Source organism: Psittacula echo (assembly GCF_963264785.1).
Source record: "Psittacula echo genome assembly, chromosome: 2".
NCBI classification, from domain to species: domain Eukaryota; kingdom Metazoa; phylum Chordata; class Aves; order Psittaciformes; family Psittacidae; genus Psittacula; species Psittacula echo.
This window is the reverse complement of record NC_137737.1, coordinates 29,070,409-29,097,979: the sequence shown is the minus strand read 5'-3', so window position 1 is coordinate 29,097,979 and position 27,571 is coordinate 29,070,409. Positions and strand designations below refer to the sequence as shown.

General features: G+C 43.1%; 1 protein-coding gene across 3 annotated transcripts; it reads right to left on the bottom strand.

The window, feature by feature from the left end:
• Positions 1-446: 446 nt before the first annotated feature.
• ANKMY2 (ankyrin repeat and MYND domain containing 2) lies at positions 447-26,710 on the bottom strand. Of its 3 annotated transcripts, XR_013958935.1 has the most exons (12): positions 26,436-26,710; positions 24,694-24,758; positions 16,037-16,175; positions 12,593-12,691; positions 10,286-10,446; positions 8,950-9,164; positions 7,840-7,975; positions 5,945-6,073; positions 5,375-5,516; positions 4,287-4,652; positions 2,095-2,405; positions 447-550 (listed from the first exon to the last, which is right to left on the bottom strand). XR_013958935.1 is itself a non-coding variant. In XM_080639508.1 (10 exons), the coding sequence occupies exons 1-10, from the start codon at positions 26,500-26,502 to the stop codon at positions 4,432-4,434; spliced, it is 1,374 nt and encodes a 457-aa protein (XP_080495634.1). In that variant the 5' UTR covers positions 26,503-26,710; the 3' UTR covers positions 3,131-4,431. The 3 variants fall into 3 exon arrangements, 2 of the variants coding, with proteins under 2 accessions (XP_080495634.1, XP_080495635.1); XM_080639508.1 differs by lacking the exons at positions 447-550; positions 2,095-2,405 and having other exon boundaries at positions 3,131-4,652; XM_080639509.1 differs by lacking the exons at positions 447-550; positions 2,095-2,405; positions 24,694-24,758; positions 26,436-26,710 and adding an exon at positions 16,865-17,182 and having other exon boundaries at positions 3,131-4,652.
• Between the last annotated feature and the right edge of the window lie 861 nt (positions 26,711-27,571).

Below are 27,571 nucleotides of genomic sequence, written 5' to 3'. Positions count from 1 at the left end.
CATCCAAGGAGGTCTCCTGGCCCTCCTGCTGCAATTCCTTCTAGTTGGGATGCAACACTCCTGAGCTTGGAGCAGGTGATCCTTCAATAACAACCAACAATCTTGGGCCCCCCTGCCCTCTAGGGCTATATCCCATGGAACCTTACTAAGCAGGTTCCTGAAGAGGCCAAAGTCTGCTCTCTTGAAGTCCAGGGCAGTGAGCTTGCTGCACGCTCTTCTCACTGTCCCGAGGATCTTGAATTCAACCATCTCGTGGTCACTGCAACCAAGGCTGCCCTGGAGCATCACATTTCCAATGAGCCCTTCCCTGTTGGTGAGCACAAGGTCAAGCATGGCACCTCTCCTTGTCGGTTCCTCTATTACTTGCAGAAGGAAGTTGTCTTCCACACAATCGAGGAACCTCCTGGATTGCTTGTGCCAGGCTGTACCTTCACTCCAACAGATGTCAGGGTGGTTGAAGTCTCCCATGAGAACAAGGGCCTGTGAGCGTGAGGCTGTTCCTATCTGCCTATAGAGCACTTCATCCACAGATTCCTCTTGATCAGGCGGCCTGTAACAGATCCCCACAATAAGGTCTCCCATCGTTGCTCTCCCTTTAACCCTGACCCACAAACTCTCTGTCGACTGCTCACCTGTCCCCAGACAGAATTCCATACTCTCCAGCCTATCCCTAACATAAATAGCAACTCCCCCTCCCCGCCTGCCAGGCCTGTCTTTTCTATAGAGCCTGTAACCTTCCATTCCAACACTCCAGTCATAGGAGCCATCCCACCATGTTTCTGTGATGCCTGCTATATCATACTCCCGTAGTCGTGCACACATCTCTAATTCCTCTTGTTTGTTTCCCATGCTATGGGCGTTTGTATAGAGGCATCTGAGCCGAGCTCCAAATGAAGCCGGCTCATTGGCTGGAGCAGCTGGAATATCTCTGCATCGCTCCGAGCATTTATTGTAGGTGCTGGCAGCTGACTGGGTGTGTTGGGATGGAACGATGCCCCCCTCCCCCAACACATCTAGTTTAAAGAAACCTTGACCAGCCTGGCAAGCCTCCTACCAAAACCTCTCTTCCTCTTCTTTGTCAGAGCAGCTCCACCAGCCCCCAGTAGACCTGGCCTATTAACTTGGGTCCCGTATTCAAAACACCCAAACCCCTGACTATGACACCACCCATTTAACCATTTGTTAACCTGGCCAATCCTCCTAGCTTTTTTAAGGTCCCCCCCTGTATCCTGGAGAATTGATGAAAAGACAATCTGAGCTCCAGAGCCCCTAACCACCTCTCCCAGGGCTCTGTAGTCCTTCTTTATGTTCTCCAGGCTACTTCTGTCTACATCACTAGCACCCTCATGGATCACCAGAAGTGGGTAATAGTCCGTGGGACTCACTAGAGCAGGCAGCCTCTCTGCAACATCCCTGATCCGTGCCCCAGGTAGGCAACACACCTCCCTTGAGACCGGGTCAGGCCGACAGATGAGTGCTTCTGTCCCTTTCAAAGTAGAGTCCCCTACCACTATGACCCACAGCTTTTTCCTGGCAGCACCAGTAGTGATCTTCTTTACCGGCGCACCAGCTGGTTGTTTCTGGTGCAAGTGCCCTTCCTTCTTAGCCCCCTGCAGGACAGCAAAGCAGTTCTGGGTGGGGACAACAGATTTAGGAGGAAGCCCCTTGCTTTTAATTGTCCTCTTCCTCTTTTTTTTGTTGTTTGTTTGTTGTTACTATTTCTTGGCTTCCTGGGTTAACGGACTCCTCCTCTCCTCCATGAGCTGCAGGGGATGCTTGAGGCCCCTGCACAGTTTGGGCCTGGAGCAAGCAGTCCTGCTTCCTCTCAGCTTCCGCGACATCTTGCAGCCTATTAACAGCATCCCGCAGCTCAGCCACCTGCTGCAGGAGGACCTCCACCAGGGAGCACAGAGTGCAGCCCTGCCCACTGTGCACCGTTCCCTCACAAGACCAGTACAGGCACTCTCTACACTCTGAGCATTGCACTGCAGCCTCCCCTCTCATCGGCTCTGTCTGGGTGCCTACGCTGGCCACCGCCGGGGCAGCCAGAGCAGAGCTCCCAGACCGGGCCCCAGTCATACGGCGAGTACTCACCATCCCGCTTGCCTGCCGGCGCGAACTGCCTCGACCCGCTCTGTTCGCTGCGCTCTCAGTCGCTCGCGGTCCCAGGGCAGGTTTTTAACCAGTCAGAGCTGGTGCCGCTCCTCCTGGCCCCGCCCCCTGTGAGTCAGCTGCTCGCGTCAGCTGAGCTGCCGGCTCCTGGGCAAGTCCTGTTGAGGACCTGAGGCTCCCTCGCTGGCTCTGGCCGCTCTGAGTAGAGGCTCCTGGACGCTGATCTCCTCCCCGCTCCGGTGTTGAAGGCATCCTCTCTCGAGCTACTCACCTCGGCAATTCAAAAAAGTACCCTGCATGTGAACATTCATTCTACCTTCAGTTCCCTGTCATGATATGTCTCATCCAATACATGATTATTCCAGAGCCAGTCATCCACCCATGCTTGTGCAGGACCTGTCAACCACAACCCTCCAACAGAAGAGCTGTTACCAGCTCAAGCTGAGGAAAGCACAGGTAGCTCTGGAGTGTGGATGCACACCAGGACTCCAACCTGGATTGCAATTGCTCTGAGATTCACTGCAAAGAGGGACATACGTCATTCTGCCATTCCAAGCCTCTGCCATTGCAAGTTCAGATGAGAACAAATGCAACTAAATAAACACACTTCACGCCTACTTTGAGTGTTCATACTTTCTCCTGTCACTTGGGCTTTTCTTCTTTACCAAGAACCACTGGCTGGCAGAATGAAAGCAGGATTAGTGCTGTGGGTTTTACCACAGTGCTAAAGGGCTGGCATTTCAGAGAAACCTTGAAGAGCAACACACCCCTGTGAGCCCCAGATGCTCTGGCCTTCTGCATTCCCAGACCCAAGAGTGGATGGTGACTACATCATGACTCCATATCTAAGTTCCAGGCATGCATCTCCTGCTTGCCAACCATCATGAAATGAAACTTGTACACCCAAGCTACAGGAGGCCAATGTGTGACCAAGGAGAATGTCACTGTATGTCCCAGCAGGTGTTACAGGTGAACAGAACTGCCACATAGCTCCCTTCTTTTAAAAACTTTCCCTTTATTATTCACAATTTTCTAATCCTTGAAATTAAAACACAGGTACATTCCCTGCACAGGTGCACTTATGTATCCTCACTCTCACAGTTTTCAATATATTAAACAGTACAAAATTAATAACATTTTTTCTCTGCTTTAAGGACGGCCCTTATTCCTGTAAGTTCAAGGATACTGCCATGTTCAAAATACCAGTTACTCATCCAACAATCAGAGAATCTCAAATTTTGCCATGCTTATGCAGGAAGCGGTACTTTCAGTTGTGGCATTCCCACTGATTTCATGGCAGAAATTTGAGTGAAAACAGCACAGTTAGGGGAAGCTATTTTCTAGAAGCAGTATTTAGTTGAAAGCCTAAGTGAAATCAGTTCTGGTTGTACCGATGCACACATGAATTTTCCATGTAATTCACTAAGACCAGGTTCAGCATGAACATTATTAAATACTAATATTAAGCATCTTTTGTATTTATGAAACAATTCATAAGCAACAATTCCAGTGTGCTCTAAGGCATCTTTATCTGAAAGCTGAGACTTAGAAGCCATGACTCTTGTCAGTCAAAACACTTTAAGTCATTCTGGTCTTCCCTTCATTAGACTTTAATAAACCTGGAATATTTTTGACCAAGCCACTAGTGAAATAATTCTGTTGAAACACATATTTCACAGTCAGCTTGAGATACCTGAAACAGCATTGCCATTTAATAAATTTGCCCCCAAATGGACACTACTAGTTGTGCACTCACTAGTCAAAAATATTTAAAGTCATGAAAAGTTAGGAATTCAGATGAGCCTCTTCAGAAACTGAACTGCTACTGAATCCTTCAGATAAAGCTTCATGAAGTGGTGTAAAAAAGAAATTTAACAATTGGCTTCCCGATACTTTGAAGTGAAGTTCTGTGTACTTTGAGAAAAAATATTTAAATTACAATTAAAATAAATTTTAGTGTCTGAAAACATGAATAATCCAAATCAAATGCTTTTTTTTTTTTCCACTAAGTGGTTGATTAACCACAGATACTCATAGAATTTTACTATGCTTACTGTTGGTATACACACAGGGTAGGTCTATGCCACTCTAATTTTTATCAGATAATAAATACCTATTTTGACAATCTACAACAGAGCCTGACGTATTTATAGAGAAATGAGCCAGTATTTCACCTCATGATGAGACATGTTGTCTTGCAAAGGGAGTCCTGTGTAAGCCATGCTGTAAGAACTCAGACATGGGCAGCATAACAAATTCCTTTGGACCCTGTAGTACAGGGTCACAGCCAGAACTTTTAAATCCCTTCTTGCTCTCTTCTTACTCCTCAGAACCTTGAATCTTCTGAAGGGCAATGTCAGCTAAGTCAGTCTCACTTTCCAGTGGGCTTTCAGGGGGCAGGGCTGGTGCCTCCATCTCTTTGGTAAATTCAGGTTCTTCTGCTTGGTCAGTAGCGTGATTTGCATCTGCTTTGGTAGCATCTGGACCAGGGTCTGTCTGTTCTTCACTTGTAGAACTATCCTCCACTAGTTGCACTTCATCTAAACAAAAGAGAAATTGCATTATCACTAAACACTGAACTCACATGCAAGCAAACATTTTTATTACTGAAGAATAATGAATTCTAGGAAGCTTAGGATCAACTACAAAAGTGACTAATTTAACCAGGCTTCATCAAAAAAGACCTCAGACAGACAGAGCTCTGTTTAAGCTGGTGGAAGATTACTCTGAAAATGACCATATGCAAAGCTTTCATTAATTTATCTTCAGTTTTGCTATACTACTTGTGAATATACAGAGGAGCAGAGTAGGACACTACAGTTATTTTAGCTTTTCAATTCAAACATGTTTTATTCACACTGTTCGCAGAATGGCCGAAACATGGAGTACAGGTAAGGGTTGTTTTTCTTTTAAAAAGACAGGCATGTATGATCATGTAGGAAGCATTTCTGCATATAACAGACTGAAGACATTTTTTGCACATGAACGGTTGACCACAGTGAACTCTGAAGTGAGTCATCCTACAATTTATAACCTGACTGCATGGAACAGGATCAGCTCCTGACTGCACCTTTACTTTTCAAGCAACACTTTCAGAGAAAAAGAATAGTTAACTTTTTGCCCTGATTCTGCTAAGCAGGGGCTGTGTGCTGTGCACTGTGCTAGCAGTTCGGAAAAGAAGGAGGGAAGAGCCTAACTGGGGGCCCAGGCACCTTCAGAAGTACTTAATTGTGGTTTCAGCAAACAAACTGTATATCCTCACCTTTCTTTTGCCTTTTTTCTAGTTTCCTTTTTTCTTTGGCAGCTTCCAGTTCTTGCTTCTCGTGAATTTCCTTCAGGGTCTTGCAGACTTTTTTGTGAGTAAACCAGTGTATTTTCTGGCAGTTCTGGTCACAGTACATCACCTGAAATATACCAGAGCTATCAATTCATCTTCATGTACTAAATCGAATGTACAATAGTCTTGCATCTCTTAGTGTACCAAGTTAGATCTCTCCATGTATAGTACTTAATGGTATTTTTAAGCAATTTCTAAGGCTACATGGAGTGATTCTAACCTACATACAGATCTATAAAGAATAGTTTGTTTTGTTAACTCCGAATGTACAGAAATTTTACTCATTCTTCATTCTAAACACGAACACTTGGAAATCCAAGTACTCCTTCTAGTGAATTTCAGGCACCTCTCCCAGAAGTAGCTGGCTTGCACACTTACAGGGAACGGTATGTATGCCTGCACTGAAAGTCTACACCTTAAAGAGCGAAGCATTTGAAATCCTCAGCACCTCAGTGGCACTATTTTATGTGATTCATTGTAACTATGGATTCTTACCATTTTACATACTGAACATCTTTTGTTTGCTCCCTTTCCCCCACAAGTTGTACAGAATTCAGCATCCACAAATCCCACTTGGCCAGTAATAGCTTGTGTAAGTACAGAGAAAGCAGTAGGATCAGAACCCTGAAAGGTAACACACAAGAGGTGGAAATGAGATTAAAAAACAAGACTGTCATAGGTGGACACGCAAGAGAAAAACTATTCATGAACTCAGTGTTCTTCACGCACTGTCACCTGCTGGTAGATCACATACAGCAGGTTTTTGCAGATGAACGTCTCTGCTGGCACACATGTATGTTGTGTATAGACAACTATATACACGACTGTATTGTGTATATACAACTATTCACTGTTGTACTCAGATGTGACAGACCAAATGGTCAGAACTTGAAATCATCAAAAGAACTACTTTCATATTAGTATTTAGATGCTATTTGCAGTATTTTCCCCATGCAATACAAGCAGTAAAGTTTAGTGTATTTTACTGGTAACCATAAATAAAGGCTAACTTTGTAGGCAATGATGTACACGCTACAGGAAAAAAAATGGCAAGTTGCTCCAGCTCCAAGTAAATCCTTAAACTGTTAGATTACCATGGAATATGCATGATCATATAACCACTACATCAATGCTGAGATACCCAGAGTGAATCCAAGTAACTGCATGCCAAACTGGATGTCTGACGCTTCCAGACAGATAAATTACAGCATCTTCTCCTTTAGTTGAAAGCCTAAATCACTACATCAATGCTGAGATGCCCAGAGTGAATCCAAGTAACTGCATGCCAAACTGGATGTCTAATGTTTCCAGACAGATAATTTACAGCATCTTCTCCTTTGCCCTTCCGTATTACAGACAGAAACCCCATGTAACAAACTGTATTTCTTTAAAGGCAGAAAAGACTACAAACTCCTCTAAGAAAAAAAAGGGGACAGGAAAGAAAATGGTTACTTTAAAGCAAGCCTTAATGCATCATGATGGCTTATGTTTTCACACTGTGTTTATTTTTCTGGCTTAGGCAAACAGTAGGGATTGCATTAAGCCTCAGGATATTTGAGTCAACTTGGAGCCACTTAAGATGGAGGCTATTTTTAATTCACTCAGCATAATCCACACAAGTCACAAAACTGTTCCACTTCCCCAGTGTTAGTGCATATAACATCAAGCTCTCAGAGACCAGAAAGAACATTCTTAAAAAAGATCAGTAACTCTTGCGTAAGACTTGTTATGATGTAATTAATAACACTATAATGAAGTGTTAGCAAAGGCATATGAGAAAAACTGAAGTGGGATATTTTTTACATGTAATTTTGATTTCCTAATTTAGATACAAATTTTGCTCTACGTTGCATCATCTTGTATATTGCATCCCTTGATAAAAGAAGCTTCCCAGAATGTTTCTTCTTTTTCTACCATTGTGTATTATCAGCTTTTTGGGTATGCTAAAATAATGAACACGTGAAATCTGGGAAATGATTAGATCTTAAACTGAATGTAGACATTATGAAAAAAGAGAGTGCAAAATGAGTTTCATCTGTGTCTGAATGTACAATTTGTAAAAGCCAATCCGCAAAGAAAACCTGCATAGGCATCCCAGAGCAGGAAAAGAAAACTCTGAGACAAGAAACAAATTGTTTTAGTTTTCTTTACAAGCAGAGGTATATAAGCATTCATGATGGGCACAAGAAAAAAATTACTAGCTGAAGTATTTTAAAGCACTTGTGTGCAATATGTAAAATAAAATCACAGTTTGCCAGACCTGAGGGACATCAAAAACCTTTTTTTAATATAATACACTGCAGAAGAGAGAAGCAGAAAGATGGTTTAGCTTAAACTGAACTTACTATGCAAGTTGCTTAGAAAGTGTACTCTTGATAGGAAAGACTTACCATTTCGACAGGAGCAATACTTCTCACAAGCTGCTGCAGCAATGTAGCTTCACAGTAAGGAAACTTGCGGATACTTTCTCGAATGAGCTTCTCTTGATAGACAGGGAAACCATCTTTATCTCTCCCTTTCAACAGACTAAATTTTTTAAAACCAAAGTCAAATAAGAAATCACAGAGCAAATGCTCAAGAACAAATACACAGCATGCTGTACTCTGCCCTCCTTCAAATTATAGAGAAGAATTATAACGCAAAATAATTCAGCCACTTCATATTGTATGCTGTGGAACCACTACTTACTGATTCAACCACACACAGAAAAATAATCATCTACAGGTAGACCCTACATGTGACCTAAATAGCAAAATGCTTTGTTGTGTTTAAAAAGGAGCATTGTAAAAATAAACACTGAAGAATGCATGATACTTTAAAACTACAAATTCTGCTTTATTTATGTTTAGTAATGTGTTATAGTCCTGATGCCTCTCTATTTATCTGGTTGGTTCCTACCTTTCTATATGGATCACTGATGACTATTTGATCTCAGTACATGAAAGCTGACTTCATAACTTCAGTATGAGGCAGAAATCCACAGAAGTCTCTGGGGAACGTGATCCTTCTAAAAGCCAGGCCACTACTTTGATACTTAAGATCAGGCAGCTGGCAGCTGAGTAGATACTGAAGATGTGTTTAAGTCTCACTCAGAGCCAGTGGGATTTGCAGTTCTTGGTTGCTTAAGAGTTCTTGGGGGGAAAAAAAAAAAAAAAAAAAAAAAATTCTTCTTTCTTCAAGCCCACCACTGCGTTTTTCTGCGCCACATGTTGCTCTCTGCCCCTTCATGCTGTATGTGCGATTGCCAAGCTCTAACCAGTTCCAGCAGGTAGCTGAAACTCTAGGAGTGTTTCCTTTGTAACCCCAGGAAAGGACAAGGCCACTCAGACAGGAAAAAGGGAGTCAGTGCAACCCTGAAGTGACTGCAGCTGGGACCATTTCAAAATTCACTTGGCAAATCCCTTATCCAAAACATCCAATCTATTATCACAGTTGTCATTTTCTGCTATCTGTGAAGCTGGTTCACCCATCTGTCTCCAGACCTCTGTAGAAACGTGTACCTTTTGATAAATCCATCTAGTTTATCTTCTCGCTCTTTTAAAAATGTGAGACATTTCTGGAAGATACAGCTGATGTAGTGCATTTTCATAGCAAGTACTTCATTCATGTCTTTTTGCTTCATGCATTTCTCACAAATTAGATCCAGAACCCTGTAACATTTCTGCAGCGCTTCTACTTCAGCCAACAGAGGGTTCTCTTTTACCAGCAACACGATCTGTGAGAAAGATGGAAGAAAATGGAATCCAATTAGGAAATGTATTTTTAAGCTTGTGCATTAGCATTAAAGGTTATATAGCTCATTGTAGCTAAATTTCAGTAGAGTTTCTAATATTCCCTTACTTCTGTTTTACGCTGTCTTCCCCTTCTTTTTTCAGCCATTATTTAGAGTATTGTAAATCACAGTTCCCATACAAGAAACAATTAAAATTACAACTGGCACTAAAAATATGGATTTTTTTCAGACTAAGAACCTGATCAAAACCTTTTCAAAAGAAATAGTTACAGAAATTACCATCCACTGTCCTAAAATCTCATTCCTTCTGAACACCCAAAATAAACTGGATTTGTACAATTTAAGCAGTTTCGCAGAACACATCAACCTCATATAACCTTGTAGCGCTTCAGGCAGACTAGTAAAGCACTGAGCTAACCATTTTAAGAGGAAACTATATCCTCTACTCCCTAAACTAGCTGCCACCAGTGCATTACTGTTTGTATGTACTGCAGATACCTAGCTGACAGCTGTTGACAAATTCCTAACTTTGCATAGCAAGCCCAAGGAACTTGGCTTTAAATTTAGGTGAATTCATTTCTGTGAACTACACTGGAGGAACAAACCATAAAAAAACCAACGTTTTCAGCAAATATGCTGGGAAGTAAAAATAAAGGTCTCTTGCCCATACTTTCAGAAACAGCAGCAGCAATAGATGTTACTATGGTGAATCAGTGATGAAGGTAGGAAGATACATGCTGAGACAAGCACTCAGAGAACAATGAAATTTGTTAAGATAGGAAATTGTTTTGTTTCCACTTCAAGTGGGGCCAGGAAAAAAACAGAATGCCAAAAAAGAAAGCCATTTATGATTGTTGATGTAAAAAAAATAAGAATTTCTCCGGTAGGCGTTAGTTAGATTCTGGTGTATATAAACACTGAAATAGCTTCATTTTCTAATCATGTCTAAATGTTGAGCCCAATTCTTTCTCATTTTCAGAAGCATCTGAATTAACAGATGATGCTTTTGATCTCAGCTGGACTCTCAGAGGAGCTGAATGCTTTCTGACATAAAGAAACAGTTCCCACACCAACAAACACGTACAATGTACACATTACTTCACCTTAACAGGATGCATGTTAGTAGTAGTAATAATTTTATGTAGAGGCCCAGCTAGTTTTACTGGCAGTTTTGGTTCTTTATCTAAGCCTTGTGGTTTAGTATAGTAGTCCAGCCTTTCACGGGGAAAGAAGTTGTTGATGACGGTCACACAGTCATGTTGACCTAAAGGCACACAAGAAAAAAAAAAAAAAAAAAAAAAATCACTAGTGCAATGAAATAATAACAAAACCAAAACAAAACAAAAATGAAAAAGAAGAAGACCTAAACTGAAATCTAACCTAAGCAATACAGGTGAGAATTACCCACAAAGGAGCTTACTGTGATATGCTTTGCGCTGGTAATGGGCACCTCTTGCTATTCTTTTGTATGTAACTTTTATGTTCAGTAAGGGACTCCCAGCAGGGAATGACTACATGAAGTTTCATTTTGACAGCTCTGTCCCCTTCCTGCATCCTCTTTCATTAGTAAGCCAAATCTAAGAGAACAGGTATTCCTCCCCAAAGTTATACTATGTCGGTAGTCTCATACTGGTGTTAACGTTTTCTCAAGAGTTCTCCCCACTTTGTACTTTCAAAAATTAATGACATTTGTATTGAGGCTTGCAGTTTTTCAAACCTGAAACAGACAGGAGTGTATTAACCTAAGGTGGGAGAAATTATAAAAACTGAATATGCCTAAAATTTACCAAAAACCCAAGGACTGTGATGAAAATAAAATAAATTGAAAATAAAAACCAGATGAGAGAAGCTACACCCCCTTCTTGTTTTCTACATCTGACAATATGATGGATTACTTGGGTAAAGGGAAAGTAAAATTTAGCTTCTCTGGTTCAGTACTACATTCATTAAATTGACTGATTTATCTTGGCCCTAATCCTATTAATCAGTAGAAGATGACACAGACAACCACACCCCAGCATTTAAAACCCTCCACTATTTTAGAAGAGACTGTTCTAAGCTAATAGAGCATAGTGTAAGACAAATGACAGGGGAAGAAGTATCCTCACTTCCCACACAGAGACAGCTGAATTAATGTTGATTGGACAGAGAATAAGAAAGAACAGGAATGGATTCCAACATTCAGACTTTTAGAGAGTAGCATATCTCAGTATGCCCGAAAATATTTATTCTATCTTGATGCATTAAGATTTTATGCAAGATCTTATATAAGAATTCTCCAAAATTATGTTCTCCGAAATTATAACATTCCCCATTCACCTAATAATTCAATTCAGCATCACATTGGAAAAGACTTTCCAAATCCAAAGAATAATTAATAGGAGCAGACTTCTCTGACATACAAGTGAATAGTTAATGTTTTGCTATTTGAACCTCAAGTGAGCTACGTCAATCTTCTCCTCTTTGAAAGAGCAGAATGAGGTAAGATTGAAACTGCACTAACTGCCTATTTAAGGAAATAAATCCAAATGGCAAAGTGGGCTCTTGAATCCAGAATACCCAAGGGACTTACAAGGGAGTTCTCAGATGTTTGAACAATATGAGAAGGTTGTGTTCAAGTGAAAATACAGGTCCTCCTTTTCGGCTTTTTTTGGAAGGTTATCTGAGCAGCGATAAGCGAGTCATTAAAATGACCCTACTTCTTCTGTTAGCATTTTATCACACCTCCTTGCTAGAAATAGAGAAGTGGTGTATTTGGGAAAATTAATCCTGGAATCTCCTAGCACTGTCAAAGTGGGTAAAGAAGTAAAAAGTGTTCAGGAAAAAAAGATAAGAAAAAGAAACATAACAGAAAAAAGCCGGGTTGCATGTTTTTGCCCAGGATCACATAGCATACTGGAACCTTTCTCTTGTTCTACTCAAGTTCAGGTCAGTAAGTACTATTTCAGAACAGGTTCCAAGCCTTCTTCCTCTTCCAAATGCAGAGACGGAAGGGCCAGAGGCAACTCTCCTATAGCTCACTGCATGCTAGTGGCAAAGCTCAGATCAGAGTTCCTGACTCCTAGTACTGTGCTACTTTCGTTCCTTCCCACAAAGGAAGCTCCCATTACACACTCTGCACTGTGTTTCAGATACCTCCAATATCACCAGCTTCCTCTTACTGTTTGGAAAGTGAAGACATTGAAAAAGCTTGCACACGTGGAGAATGGCAACATCCATTCCCACAAATGAGATCATTTGTGCTTTTACGAAGCTAAAGTACGGGAATAGGACAAAATGTGGTAAAAAAAGCTGCACAACTGACTCAGTTCAGAACAGGTCATTAAATAAAGCTCCTCCAAGAAAAAACATCAGAATCTTAACATTTTACTTCTTCAGGAAATTAGGAAATAAGACAACTTTCATCTTACCCACAAAAGCAGCCATCTGAGCTGCTGTCCTTCCCACAGAGTTGACAACATCAGTCTCTGCTCCAGCCTCTAACATCATCCAGGTGATTTCTTTGTTTCCTGAATTTGGGCGAAGATATGGGGAATAAGAACTTGAAATTTTTTATGCTGTAGAAAAACAAGTTTATTTCTTAAAGACCAGGAATAATGCTGAGGGAAATAAATGTCCTTAATGTCACTATTTTAAGAACAGATTAAGAGAAAGGCACAGTGCAGCCTCCATATTTATGGCTTCAGAGGGTCAAATCAAAGTAAAAACTAAATTCAGGCAGGGTGTAACTCTGCTGTCTGTAACGCACATTCAGCTTCCTGTGGAGCTTATGGGAATCATAAGCATGTAACTACAAGGAGCTTGATCCCTCCAGATAGCAGTATTAGAAGCAAATTCTACTAATATAGCTCGACAGTTCAACTACAACATTTGCTATTCTAAGAATAAAAACAAATCCAGTACTATTATGTATCAGGAGCATAGAGAAGAGAACAGATTGTTCCTTTCTCCACAGCAGGAACTGGGTGTTCAGACTGGGCTAAATACCAAGTAAAATGAAGCTAAAATTTTATAGGAAAATTAGATGACTTAATTGGTGCCCTTCAGAGACTAATAAGGACACTTGTCACCACTGTGTAGTTCTGCTTTCAAAGGTATTCTTACTTTATCAGGTTTTGTGCATATGCTACATACAAAAAAGTGAATATAAAAAAAAGAAAGGGGTGGTGGATAGAAATGAATGCTTCTTATTGAAAAGCAAAGGCATTGTGTCAGTGTATAGTGCTCCTTTTGCACTCACAGATAACAGAACTTAAAAGTCAGCTTTCAGAAGCATTCAAACCTGGGATGACAGGTTAAAAGCTCAGCTGTGAGCAAACTGTAAAAAGCCAGCATTTTCCACAAAGCTGCAGTCATTTAATAATCTCTGAGAGTTTGTTCCCATCTATCTGCTGATATTGCTCAATACCGCAGAATGCTGGAATTTCCCAATCTTTTTACCAAAGCTTTAGCAGAAAAGCAATCTGAAGAGCCAGTTAAGGCTCATAAACACACACGCCTTTCTTTTTTTACATTTTTGATGAAGGTGGTGAAAGAGGTTAAACTCTACCTGCTAAGAAATCTTACTTCCCTAGAACCTCTTTTTAGGGAAGAAGTGCCTGGTCTACTAAAGATAGAATCATAGAATAGTTAGGGTTGGAAAGAACCTGAAGATCATCTAGTTCCAACCCCCCTGCCATGGGCAGGGACACCCCACACTAAATCATGTCACCCGAGGCCTCATCCAACCTGGCCTTGAACACCGCCAAGGATGGAGCATTCACAACTTCCCTGGGCAACCCATTCCAGTGCCTCACTATCCTCACAGTAAAGAATTTCTTCCTTAGATCCAATCTAAACTTCCCCTGTTTAAGTTTGAACCCGTTACCCCTCGTCCTGTCACTACAGTCCCTAATGAATAGTCCCTCCCCAGCATCCTTGTAGGCCCCCTTCAGATACTGGAAGGCTGCTATGAGGTCTCCACGCAGCCTTCTCTTCTCCAGGCTGAACAGCCCCAACTTTCTCAGCCTATCTTCATATGGGAGGTGCTCCAGTCCCCTGATCATCCTCGTGGCCCTCCTCTGGACTTGTTCCAACAGTTCCATGTCCTTTTTATGCTGAGGACACCAGAACTGCATACAATACTCCAAGTGAGGTCTCACGAGAGCAGAGGGGCAGGATCACCTCCTTCGACCTGCTGGTCACGCTCCTCTTGATGCAGCCCAGGATACAGTTGGCTTTCTGGGCTGCCAGCACACACTGAAGCCGGCTCATGTTCATTTTCTCATCGACCAACACCCCCAAGTCCTTCTCCTCAGGGCTGCTCTGAATCGCTTCTCTGCCCAACCTGTAGCTGTGCCTGGGATTGCTCCGACCCAGGTGTAGGACCTTGCACTTGGCATGGTTAAACTTCATAGGGTTGGCATCAGCCCACCTCACAAGGGATGGCATCCCTTCCCTCTGGCGTATCAACCGAACCACACAGCTTGGTGTCATCGGCAAACTTGCTGAGGGCGCACTCAATCCCACTCTCCATGTCACCGACAAAGATGTTGAACAAGACCGGTCCCAACACCGATCCCTGAGGGACACCACTCGTTAACCGGTCTCCAGCCAGACATCGAGCCATTGACCACAACTCTTTGCGTGCAGCCATCCAGCCAGTTCTTTATCCACCGAGTGGTCCACCCATCCAATTGATGTCTCTCCAATTTAGAGACAAGGATGTCGTGTGGGACAGTGTCGAACGCTTTGCACAAGTCCAGGTAGATGACGTCAACTGCTCTGCCCCTGTCCATCAGTTCCGTAGCCCCATCATAGAAGGCCACCAAATTGGTCAGGCAGGATTTCCCCTTAGTGAAGCCATGCTTGTTTTTCATGTGCCTTAGCATGCCCTCCAGGAGAATCTGCTCCAAGACTCTGCCAGGCACAGAGGTGAGAGTGACTGGTCTGTAATTCCCTGGGTTATCCATTTTTCCCTTCTTGAAAATGGGGGTTATATTTCCAGTCATCGGGAACTTCACCTGACTACCACGATTTTTTTAAATATGACGGACAGTGGCTTAGCAACTTCATTCGCCAGCTCCTTCAGGACCCGCGAAGTATTTTAAGATACTTAAAATAACCTAATATTCCCAAATCTAATCTTTTTCCCAGAAGGAACAATGTTCTTTATGGAGCATCTTTTTCTCACTGAAGGAAATAATTGTTCCTTTCACTGGGGAAAAAGAACAGCAAAAGGAAAGCTGCAAACCACCACCTGAGACAGGAGAAGATATACACAGCTATAAGCAGTATCATGGGAAAAAAAAAAAAAAGAAAAAAAACGAACGGAATAGAAAAAATTAATGTGACAAAACATGTTTTTTAAAACTTTCTAAACACATTTTTAAAAGCCCAAAAGATAATTGCAAAAATAATGGAGAAAGGCAAAATTTGTAAAATGCTGGATTGATTTGATAAGCCTCGAATATTACTAAAAGTTACTTCCTAAAAAAGGCAGTTTGGTGCAACATCTTTTTCAGTGTAACACCGTATAATTCAACAGAATGCATCCCGCTACACAAGAAACTGGCATGTGAGACTGAATTTTGAGGTCTGGAACAAAAAGGACAAGTACAGACAGACTCTATGCCTCAAAACACTGAACAAAATTGAGTTTTATATGAAAAAAGATCCCAAGCCTGAGGAGTAGCTCTCCCATTCCACTCTCCTGATGACTCCGCTGTTCTTGATATATTTGCATGTTTCACATAAGTAACCATAAACCTGAATAATAAAAACATGTTAAAATTTTCCTTTATATTATTAATTTATGGCAAATTGTGCCCATCAATGTCTCAAAAATCAGTGTTCTAAGTACAATAAGAAATTACCTGAAAGTCCGGCAAACATCAAGGCAGTATATCCATGCTCGTGTTCATTGCAGTTAACATCAGCTCCATGTCGCAAGAGCAACCTGCACATGTCTACTTTCCCTTTATAGGCTGCGTGCATTAGAGGGGTCATGCCATGCTGCCAAGCGAAAGAGAAAGAAAGTAGCATACATAAAACAACTATTTATATCTTTTGATCTTCATTCCACTGATAACATGTACTTGTACATACATATTCAGTATAACTACCAAACCCTCATGTAATATTTGTTAGAAACAAAATCTCCATGAAAATATATGGTTACTAAAAATATGCAGTAGATTGTCCATTTCCATATCATTTGCTCTGACTGTGCTGTGCTCTACTTGAAAACAGACCACTGCTGAATAAATGAAAACCATTTACTGCCAATCTGTCACCAGCCTTTAGTGTGTTAAAGACAACTAATGCTTCTGTTAGCAGGAAAAAGCTTGGTTTAGAGAACTGTTTTGTTCCTACATGATTTCTTTTCTCTTCTGCATTATATAAGCAACAAGAAAATTTGCAATAGGCTCTTGCTGCTTTTGCCATTACAAAGATTTACAGTTTCTGAAACCCATGTTGCTCATTTTTAGTCACGATTACTGTAATTGTGCTATCCTCTCTCCCATTTATCCATCTTTGTGATCCCACATCAGCCAGAGCTCTGAAAGCCCTTGCACAGATGCACAGCTCTACCTAGACTTTAACAATGACTCCATCTCAAACCTTGCTTTTGATAAACGGCACCATTGCAAAAAACATTAGCTTCAGCAAGGGAGGCAATGAGTTTTTATCAGAATGCAAACCTGGGCAAACCCTAGGGAAGATTTTTCAGAAGCAGGGTGAATTGTTAAGTGCAGGCTCCCTCCTCTCAAAGGGCAGGGAGAAGAACATTCCTGTTTGAGGAAACTGCATGACATTCTTGTTTAAGAATCTGGTATGCTTTTTCCAATATGCTGCTTATTTTCACTTAACATCAAGTCAGGATTCATGTTATCAGCCAAGACACAGTAATTGCCCAAGAACATTCTCCAACAAGTGAGCGTGCTTCAGTTTGTCCCTGAAGGAAAAAGAAATGTCATTTTCTTCCTTTTTTGCAGGTTCAGGCTGTATGCAAGAATACACTTGGGTACACCATTACTGCAGATCTGTAAACACACGGTAATGGGATACTCTAAAATAATGCAACTGTCAGTTTGAGCCTTAATATATTCCTTGTTTCAATTTATGATAGAATAAAACCCAAGTGAGTTAAATTTAACAGTATAATAAAAAAACATCCTAAAGATGATGGAGATCAGGGAATTTAAAACTATAATAACAATTTTTAAGTACTAGATTTTCATTATTACCCATCCTAACTGAAAGCAATAAAAAAATTATTACTTGATGCATTATATTTTAGTAACTTGAAATATTATGGTAAACTTCAATGTAAGCTGCCATCAAAGAAACAGAAGACCTGAAGGGATCACTTCAGAAACACAAAACAGATTTAAAATTAGTTTTGCTAGGTTTCATTTGTGGTCCTACAAAGGTTAAGTAAAGGGTTTCTATCCTAACATTTATATGTTCCATTACATTACGTTGACAGCCATCCCATTTTTATGGACCCATCCCAGTCTGGAGTCATAGTATGGATTCCTCTCCTTTAGCAGTGCAGAGAAGAACTTCTGTAAGGGGAGATGAACGCTGTAAATTTTTGACTGGAGAAGGACCTTTAAGAAAACAATGATTTTAAGTTTGGTTACATCTTGAATGCCAGTTGTTTCAATTAGAAAAACCACATCTGACAGATGATATTTGATTTTCAAGACAACATACTTAAAAGACTAAACTAGAAGACAGTTTATTAAGCATAGAGATTAAATAAATTATTATTGTTCCAGCACAGAAGATAGGATAAGGAATCAATTTTCTAGCAGTTACTATGTAACATTCTTTTGACCAAAAATCCAGTCTTTTAACCTTGTTCCCTGGGACAAAACAATAATCAACCCCAGTTTCTTGTTTACTTCGCAGGGATTGTATGTGGTTTACAAGGAGCAAAACGAACAATTCCCACCTTCTGCAGGGCTGTAAGTATTCCCTGTATGTCTGACTGTACAAGGATAATAGTCTGCAGCACCTCTAGAAGTTACTTGTCACCTCCCCTGACTAAGTTCTTTAGGTCATCAAACAGGAGGGACTCCCTCGCACAATGGGGCTATGTCTCATGGCACAGCCAGCCCAGCCATTACACACCACCATTCCCTGTTCCTGGTGCTGAAAACCTACCAGAAGCAGACTGAGGGATGAGATTCCAAGAACTAAGGTGATCTAATGCTGCCATGGGTGGGGAGCCAACTGAAGAAAACAAACAAACAAACAAACACACACACCCTACAGGCTCAGTGGGCTAAGTCAACTGGATTTAGGGGAAGAAAAGGATGCATAAGGAGGCAGGAGGGGCTGAGGAGTACCAGAACCAGGGACAGGCTGGACTCTGCCACCAGATATGGGAGAACCAGCAAGCAGGTCAGCCTATCTCACTCCAGCACCTGGGAGAGATGTGCTTCCACAGGATGAGTAAAAACAGATTTGATTTCTAAAAAGAGAATAACCTGGAAATACAACCTTCTGCCGTCTAGGGACTAGAGAGAAAGTTTTCAACAACAGTGTTTCTTTGCCTTCATTGAACAGAGGAATTGAGGAGCAGGGCGGCCAGGGTACAAGAGTTGGGACAAAGAAAGAAAAATACAGAGACCTCCTTGCGTGCCAGTAACCTGTGCATATTCAGAAGAAAAACTGTGTTGCAAGCATTTAAACACTCATACTGACTGTGTAAGAACATGCATGATATATGTGTATTTTTAAAAGCCATTGTTTTGTGGATAACATGCCTCTGATTCCTTACTAAAATAGCCACACTGACTTGTGTTACACAAGAGAAAAGAGGAATCCAAGTCGTCCCACCATTCCCAGTGTTTTACCCTTCTCGTGCTCACTTCATCGTGCTTCTCAACCATGGAAACTTGGCCAAGATGTGGCACATCCTAATAGGCTGGATCACACTGCAACAGCTCTCTCAGCAGGTATTGGGGTACATCATGCCACTGCATGTGTAACTACCAGCTACCTAAATAAAGCAGGAAAGAGCCGTAAAACCCCTAACTGACAAACTGCTGTAGACACTTGTATGCTGACAATGTTGATGCATTCACATCTCCAGGCTCATTTTGCAATGAGGAACCCAACCCCATATTAACATGGAAAGTGCCTTGTTTTATTCTTCAGATTCAGGCAACTATATCAGTTCTACTCATTCACGAAATTCCAACTAAACACAGTCGGTCTGACTTTTATTTGAGACAATACTTGGGAAGTTACTAAAAAGGAAACAAATGATAAAAAAAAAGGGCAGGTGGCACAAGTGTTCCTTAACTGCACTAGTTATGTATGTCTTCAAAATCAACTCTTCTAAATTGAAAGGAAGAGCACTACTGAAATTAGACCAACTCATCAAGATTGGCTCAGGTAGCCATTTGGAACTGGATTGTAAAAATGTCTCTAACTTTTAAAAGAAATGGTACTGAATGCTGCTCGTCTAGAAATACATGAATTGACTTTTCATGGGATGAAAACCTTTAGAAATGTCACCCTTAAAGATTTTGAGTATGATTGCCCTTACCTATCAAACTTACTGCAAGCAGATACATGAACAAACCATTTCAGCTATAGCTAAGAACTAATTATAATGTGAAATACTGTTCAATGAGTGCCAATCGTAACTACAGTTCTCCTTTATAATCATTCCTGAACTGTAGGCTTCACATATGTAATACATTAGATTCATCTGATGATCCTTCTGTTCATCTGCAGTGATGAAAAGCTAAAGTCTGCATCCGTCAGCAACCTGAATTGAAACCAGATAAGGCTTAATAGCTGTTGAATTTTCTTTGGCTTGTGTATTTTGGAATACTACAGAAAAAAAAATAAATCAAAAGATAGAATTCTTTCTCCTCCATAAAGACTAAGGATCTGGGCATTTTCTGCTGCCACAGGAAGTCCACACTGGCGTAGCAAGATAGATTAACTGAAGAACCCTCCACTGAACATAATGAGTATCAGTTAAAGCTACAAATCTCATACACAAATAAGCAGGCTGCTGCTTCAATTCCCAGGAAGCATTCAGGTCGGTAATTAGCATATAGAAGTGGACTGTTTCTACAAGATTTATTTTGTTGCAGAAGTGAACAGCTGAATTACCAAACTAGAGGAAAAAACTAATGCGCTAATGCCAAATGATAGTTCTATATGTGAGATTATGATGAATGACCCTAAAATTATTTTAACTACAGAAAAAACATGAAGCCTTTTCAGGTCAAGTCTCTCTACCAGATCTGCAGAAAACATGGGACTGTAGCAGTACAGTGCTCCTTTGCAACCTCAACCACCAACAGGACTGAAGGAAACTTCCAGTTTCCACAGAAAAACATGCTTCCTCTAGACTGCCCTTCTGCAATAATCTGAGAGATCTCAGCTTCACCTTGCAAACGGATGGAGTTAAAAATCAGGAAAGCGCCCACATGAAGTCACAATGCTATTTACAAGCTCTGTACTCCCAGGCGAAAGAAAATTCCTGAACACGTTCTTCCATACTATGTTTCCAAATTAGCTAGTGCTCCATCTAAAACAGGAAAAAACCCAACTATGCAGTGTGCATTTATAAATGAAACACATTTGCATTTGTTTTGCATCCGTTTCCATTGCCCACCTACATGTCCATTTTAGGACATCTGAGCTTAAATACCCCTGAAGTTTTAAAGCTGTCAAACTGTTACAGACAAGCTTTTTGGAAGAGCTATGTACTATGTTATTTCTTTGTTTTCATGAAGACACAGATTAAGCCTAAAGACCTTTCCTTTCTTCAACTACCTAAAGCCACAAAGAAACATCAACGACAAAAATCTGATTTGGTCAGAAAGGCTGCTAGAGAAAAAGCAGGACTGTATCTGCTGGATATCTATAATCTACTAGAAGAGGGGCACATGGGCAGAAAAAGCAAATACTTTTTTGTTTTCTAGATACATAACAACAGCAGAAGAAATGCTGAAATACGGTGCCCAGCTCATGCCTACAGTTTTGAAGGAAAAAACTGAAACAACTGGAAAGGATTTGGAAAAGAGCCATGATTATAGCTCAGCTGCTGAAGAAACACAACTTTAGGCAAGTTTCTTAAATAGCCAGTGCATTTGGAAGATGTTAGAATGTGACCCGGTCCTTGTCTGACGGTACGTAAGGAAAAGATTGCTGATTGACAGTAGTGTTCAATCTAGAAGAGGCAGATCTAAGGAGTTCAAATACAGGATCAACCCCAAAATTAAAAAGGCATCTTTGCGTTTACTGTTTAAAATCAGGAAGTGCAATATGGAACAGCCTGCTTCTGGGTGCTGTGGATTCTCCAGCCTGTGGAAATTATTAAATTGTGTCTGCATGTTTGCTGTACTACAGCTAGAATAAAGAATTACATTCAACCTGTGCTCATTCTGTGGATTCTCTCATGTAAAAAGGACTTGAAGGAAGGAAATGAGTTTTTAGTTCCCAACTGAATTGTGCTCCCATTTCAATATCCAAGCATTCAATTTTCAGCTGTTTCCTCATTTCTTAACATTAATAAAATAAGTAACAGTAGTAATATAAACACTAATGTGAATTTCAGTATAAGCTGCTAAAGTAGCAGAGGAAGAAAATAAAACCTGATGCATTCAAAGCAGTCTCCAGCTGTGGCAACATTGAAAAACAGATGAAGCTAATGTTTAACTGGGGTTTCACACATTCTATTTGCATCTAGATATTAGAATAATGCATTAAAGGGAAAATGGTTTACAACATAAAAATTCTAAAAGTTGATGTGAGATGACTGATGGATTAAAACTCCTAAACAAATCTGAACCCTTTCCTGTTTAATATGCATCATTACAGACCCCTCTTGGGGATAAAAGGAGACTGCAAGAAATCCATTACACCTTATGTGCCTTGGGTCTATTTAGTCAGATGTGAGCATTAGGCAAGTATCATTAATTCAATTTCTTCTTTAACAACAGCCTGAGGCATAACGTGGTTAGGGTTTCTATTAATAAACCATATCCTCTCAACAGTAATCCTGCACGTTGCACTAATCCTTCATCAAGAGTGCAGTCATTCAGCACTAGTCCAGCAATTACACTAAAGGAAAAGCTTTTACAGTCCATACAATAAAGCACACTTGCAAACGTACTTATATTGTATCTCAGGTTCCCTCCTAAAGTTTACTGTAAGCTTAGTTTGACTAGCTTGTCAGAAGCTTGTTGAAATTCATACATTAGAAATTAAGGTATAAGTATCTAACTGTATTGAAGAACAATCAGAAAATGAATCTGTTGGCAGCACAAGAAAGGCTAACAACGTTCCAAAAAGCAAACCAGATGAAGTGGTAATTTTGGCCTTGTCCAATTTTGGGCCTTATAGTATGACAATGTGAACAAACTGCTCCCATATTACACTTCATATTAATATTGCATCCTCTAGAAAACATGAACATAGAATCATAGAATAGTTAGGGTTGGAAAGGACCTTAAGATCATCTAGTTCCAACCCCCCTGCCATGGGCAGGGACACCCCACACTAAATCATGTCACCCGAGGCCTCATCCAACCTGGCCTTGAACACCGCCAAGGATGGAGCATTCACAACTTCCCTGGGCAACCCATTCCAGTGCCTCACTATCCTCACAGTAAAGAATTTCTTCCTTAGATCCAATCTAAACTTCCCCTGTTTAAGTTTGAACCCGTTACCCCTCGTCCTGTCACTACAGTCCCTAATGAAGAGTCCCTCCCCAGCATCCTTGTAGGCCCCCTTCAGATACTGGAAGGCTGCTATGAGGTCTCCACGCAGTCTTCTCTCCTCCAGGCTGAACAGCCCCAACTTTCTCAGCCTATCTTCGTACGGGAGGTGCTCCAGTCCCCTGATCATCCTCGTGGCCCTCCTCTGGACTTGTTCCAACAGTTCCATGTCCTTTTTATGTTGAGGACACCAGAACTGCATACAATACTCCAAGTGAGGTCTCACGAGAGCAGAGGGGCAGGATCACCTCCTTCGACCTGCTGGTCACGCTCCTCCTGATGCAGCCCAGGATACAGTTGGCTTTCTGGGCTGCCAGCACACACTGAAGCCGGCTCATGTTCATTTTCTCATCGATCAACACCCCCAAGTCCTTCTCCTCAGGGCTGCTCTGAATCTCTTCTTTGCCCAACCTGTAGCTGTGCCTGGGATTGCTCCAACCCAGGTGTAGGACCTCGCACCTGGCATGGTTAAACTTCATAAGGTTGGCATCAGCCCACCCACCTCACAAGCATGTCGAAGTCCCTCTGGATGGCATCCCTTCCCTCCGGCGTATCAACCGAACCACACAGCTTGGTGTCATCGGCAAACTTGCTGAGGGCGCACTCAATCCCACTCTCCATGTCACCGACAAAGATGTTGAACAAGACCGGTCCCAACACCAATCCCTGAGGGACACCACTCGTTACCGGTCTCCAGCCAGACATCGAGCCATTGACCACAACTCTTTGCATGCGGCCATCCAGCCAGTTCTTTATCCACCGAGTGGTCCACCCATCCAATTGATGTCTCTCCAATTTAGAGACAAGGATGTCGTGTGGGACAGTGTCGAACGCTTTGCACAAGTCCAGGTAGATGACGTCAACTGCTCTGCCCCTGTCCATCAGTTCCGTAGCCCCATCATAGAAGGCCACCAAATTGGTCAGGCAGGATTTCCCCTTAGTGAAGCCATGCTGGCTGTCACCAACCATCTCCTTGTTTTTCATATACCTTAGCATGCCTTCCAGGAGAACCTGCTCCAAGAGTTTGCCAGGCACAGAGGTGAGAGTGACTGGTCTGTAATTCCCTGGGTCATCCATTTTCCCTGTCTTGAAAATGCGGGTTATATTTCCCTTTTTCCAGTCGTTGGGAACTTCACCTGACTGCCATGATTTCACCTGACTGCCATGAACATCACACAAGGTTCCTTTCTCCACAAACTTCCTCCCATCTTCAGGTAGCACTTTAAATACTACATGTCTATGACATCAGCCTCTGCAAAAGACAGCTTGTTTTCCACTTCTGACTCAGCTGCTCACTCTCCAACTATGTTTATGGTTCTGCAAAGATAAGGCTTTGGGTGATAAGATGCAAGCATTAGATGAAGACGGGTATGTTTACCCATGCTGTCTGCTGCTGCCTAAGCACAGGGAACTGAAGTTTGGTGGAGGGGACAAGAAGTCAGAGAACACCCCCATCTGTCTTCCTGCAGTGTTCATCTCCCCTTACAAACACCCAAGTTCATGCTTGAACTTGACAGAAAATACTGCCAGTGTAGTACTTTAAGTCACATTAATCTTTAAAACAATTAACCACATTTAACCTTTCTTTGGAAAAAAAAAAAAAAGCAGGAGCTCTTCAAAGGTTCATTATTCAGCTGCAGGCTGGAAGTACCTTCAGGATAATTCTGATTTCCAGCAGTCTATATAACAATATAATGTAACAATACGAAGGCCTTCAGACCTAGTATTTTCCTTGCTAAACCCAGCATAATGCCTGTACAGTTTCACGGTACCTCATCCAAGCAATTGACACGGACATTCTTGCTGCCCAGTAGCCTTCCAGCCTCCTCAGTGTTTCCTTCATGTAAAAGAAACAGACAAAAAGAGAGAAAAAGTGGTGTGAGAAAAGGAATAAATTGAGAATAAAGAGAGAAAAAGTGGTGTGAGAAAAGGAATAAAATGAGAATCAAGAGGAAAAAGATCAGTTCCATTCCTGATTAAAATCAAGACCTTTGTAGATTAACCACCAGTAAATCACATAATAGTTTGGGTTGGAAGGGACCTTAAAGATCATCCAGTTCCAGCCCCTTGCCACAGGCAGAGACACCTTTCACTAGACCAGGTTGCTCAAAGCCCCATCCAACCTGGCCTTGAACACTGCCAGGGATAGGGCAGTCACAGCTTCTCTGGGTAACCTGTTCCAGTGCCTCACCACTCTCACAGGGAAGAACTTCTTCCTAAAATCTCATCTAAATCTGTCAGTTTAAAACCATTCCTCCTTGTCCTATTCCTACCTGCCCTTGTAAAAAGTCCCTCTCCAGCTTTTCTGCAGGCCCTTTTTAGGTACTGGAAAGCTGCTCTAAGGTCTCCTTGAAATTCTGTCTCACAGTACATTCATTGCTGATTGTCCTTTGCTCATCTCTGACACAGACAAGCATTTTAATATAATTGAGAGTTAATCTCCAAAATTATAAATAAAATCTTATAGGTTCCAACTGCCTCAAAACTACACATAGAAGTGCATGAAGCACATCAGGTGTTTTTAGTTTACCTCCAACTAAGGAACATAGCTCACTATTTTCAAAACACAGTTTGGAGTGTAGCTATTCAGACAGGGCTGTGAAATTTGTGTTGCTGGACAGTGAAACCCAGCTGTTACAGCAAGTGTGACAGAAAATCCCCCAGCAATAAGCATATGCACCACGGAATATGGTGAAACTGCAACACTACACGACAAGCAAAAAAAACAGTGCTAGGGATAAGAGGTGTAGAATACCCTGGACAAGCTCAAGTTCTCTTAAATTAAGAACATTTTGTCTGCTAGGACATCCTGGTCTGGCAACAGCACATAGGGAAACCTGTAACAGGCTAAAGGACTGCATTATCCCCAAGAAAAGATCTTTTTCCAGAACACATTAATAGAAATAATTAGATAAAACTTCAACGTACGTTACTAATACAAATACATGTAAGAAAGATGTAAGCGTTCCTTGGCAGTCAACAACCTCAAGCTGGGCTTCCCCAGCCCTAACCGTGCAGCACTGCGCACCCCTCCACGCCAGGCAGGCGGCCCCCTTTGCCCCCCTTGGATGGCACAGGTCTGCCCCACGTTCGGCTGCCGTGAGAAGCGCCCTCGCTGCCAGGCGAACGGCCATGCTCCCGGCTGGAGAGCCGCGGGACGAGGCCCACGGCCGGGTACTGGAAGGCAGGCCCTTACCACAGGCCCAGAGGCGCCTCGCCGTGCTCGTGGCTCGGGCCTGAGGGAGCCCCGCGGCGCGCGACGGCGCGGCCAGTAACGGCCAGAGCGCCCCGCCGAGGGGCCGCAGCGCTGCCCTGCGCCCGCCACCACAAGCCCGCAGGGGTGCTACCGGCGGGGCCACCCGGCCTCCACGAGGCCCGCAGGAGCTACGACACGGGGCAGCACCCGCCAGCAGCCACCTCGCCAGACAGCAACGAGGAGATGAAGGCGGCCGGCCTGGGCCCACCGGGACATCACTACCGCAGTCAGGCACGGAGGAGCGAAGGCCCGGCTCACCTCTAGCGATCACTCCCAGCAAATCCTTCTCCTCTGGACTCAGGTCACCTCTCCGGGGGGGAGCCATCGCGCCCCCCTGCCTGCCGCAGGCGGTAAGGCGGACCCGGGGCGGGGCGGTGCAGTCCTGCGAGGCGCGCTCGGACGGGTCACGGCGGAGACTCAGGCCTTCAAAACCCCTCCCACGCCCCCACTCCACTCCTCATGGCGACTTCCTCCCGCAGCTCCGCCCTGCTAGGGGCTGGTCGCGGGTTAAACCATTCCTGCGAGCCGTGGGGAGGATCGGGTGTCGTCTGGCTCCCTTCTGCGGCTTCTCAGCTTGGCAGTGCTAGTAAGAAGGAGCTTGTTCCTCTTTTGGCCCTTGTTTCAAGGTTAAGAAACAGGATTTGCTTTTATTTTGTTCCCCCTTCTAGCTTTCCTTCGGCTCATACTTTCTACCCCCTCGGGTAGGTGCCGGCAGTGGTGCGGGCGGGCGGAGGGGGCGGCCGCAGCGGCGCGCGTGTGTCAATGTGTCTGTCCTTCACTCCTCCATTGTCTGCTGTCTCCGTTGCCGCCACCGTCGCGCTTGCCCTCCCCTCCCCGGACCGCGCAACCACCCGACAGGTGCGGCGGGCGGCCCTCACTTACGGCCGGGCTGGGGAGAGCGCAGCCGCTGCTGGGCGGGAGTAGCGTCTCAGCCCCGCGGCAGCGCTGTCCCGGCTGGCGATGTCCATGGACTGCGGCGGGGCAGCTCCGGGCGGGCGAGGAGCGGGGCCTGTGCGCGGCGGCCATGGCGGCAGTGACCGGGTGCCCGCGGGGGAAGCCCGAGTGGGTTTGCGCGCCCCGGCCGGCCTCGGCTGCGGGGGGCCTGGGAGGGGTCAAGCGTCCTTCGCGTTAGGTGGGCGCGGGGAGCCCGCTGTGAGCCCCGAGAGTCCCGGGCCGGGGGCACTGGGTCCGCTGACGCGGTGGGGGGCGGCGGTGCTATGGTCCCCGTGGTAGTCTTGCCCTGGTACTCGCTGGTCCGTCTGTCCGTCCTCCTTCCTTCTACGGGGTCTGCTGTATTGCTTTCTTATGGCGTCGGTTTGTGGGGTTCTTTTTTTCTAGGTAGGGAAAGGTCTTGGTTCGGCTGAAGAGGCCGAATAAAGCCCTGGTTGTGTCGT

Excerpts from the sequence above, each read along its gene's own strand:
- ANKMY2 (XM_080639508.1), bottom strand. The coding sequence starts at position 26,502 with ATGGCTCCCCCCCGGAGAGGTGACCTGAGTCCAGAGGAGAAGGATTTG. Across the intron at positions 16,176-24,693 it reads GTGTCAATTGCTTGGATGAG|CATGGCATGACCCCTCTAAT; the intron begins GTACCGTGAAAC and ends TTCGCTTGGCAG. Across the intron at positions 7,976-8,949 it reads CTAGATGGATTTATCAAAAG|TCTGTTGAAAGGGAGAGATA; the intron begins GTACACGTTTCT and ends TAAAAAATTTAG.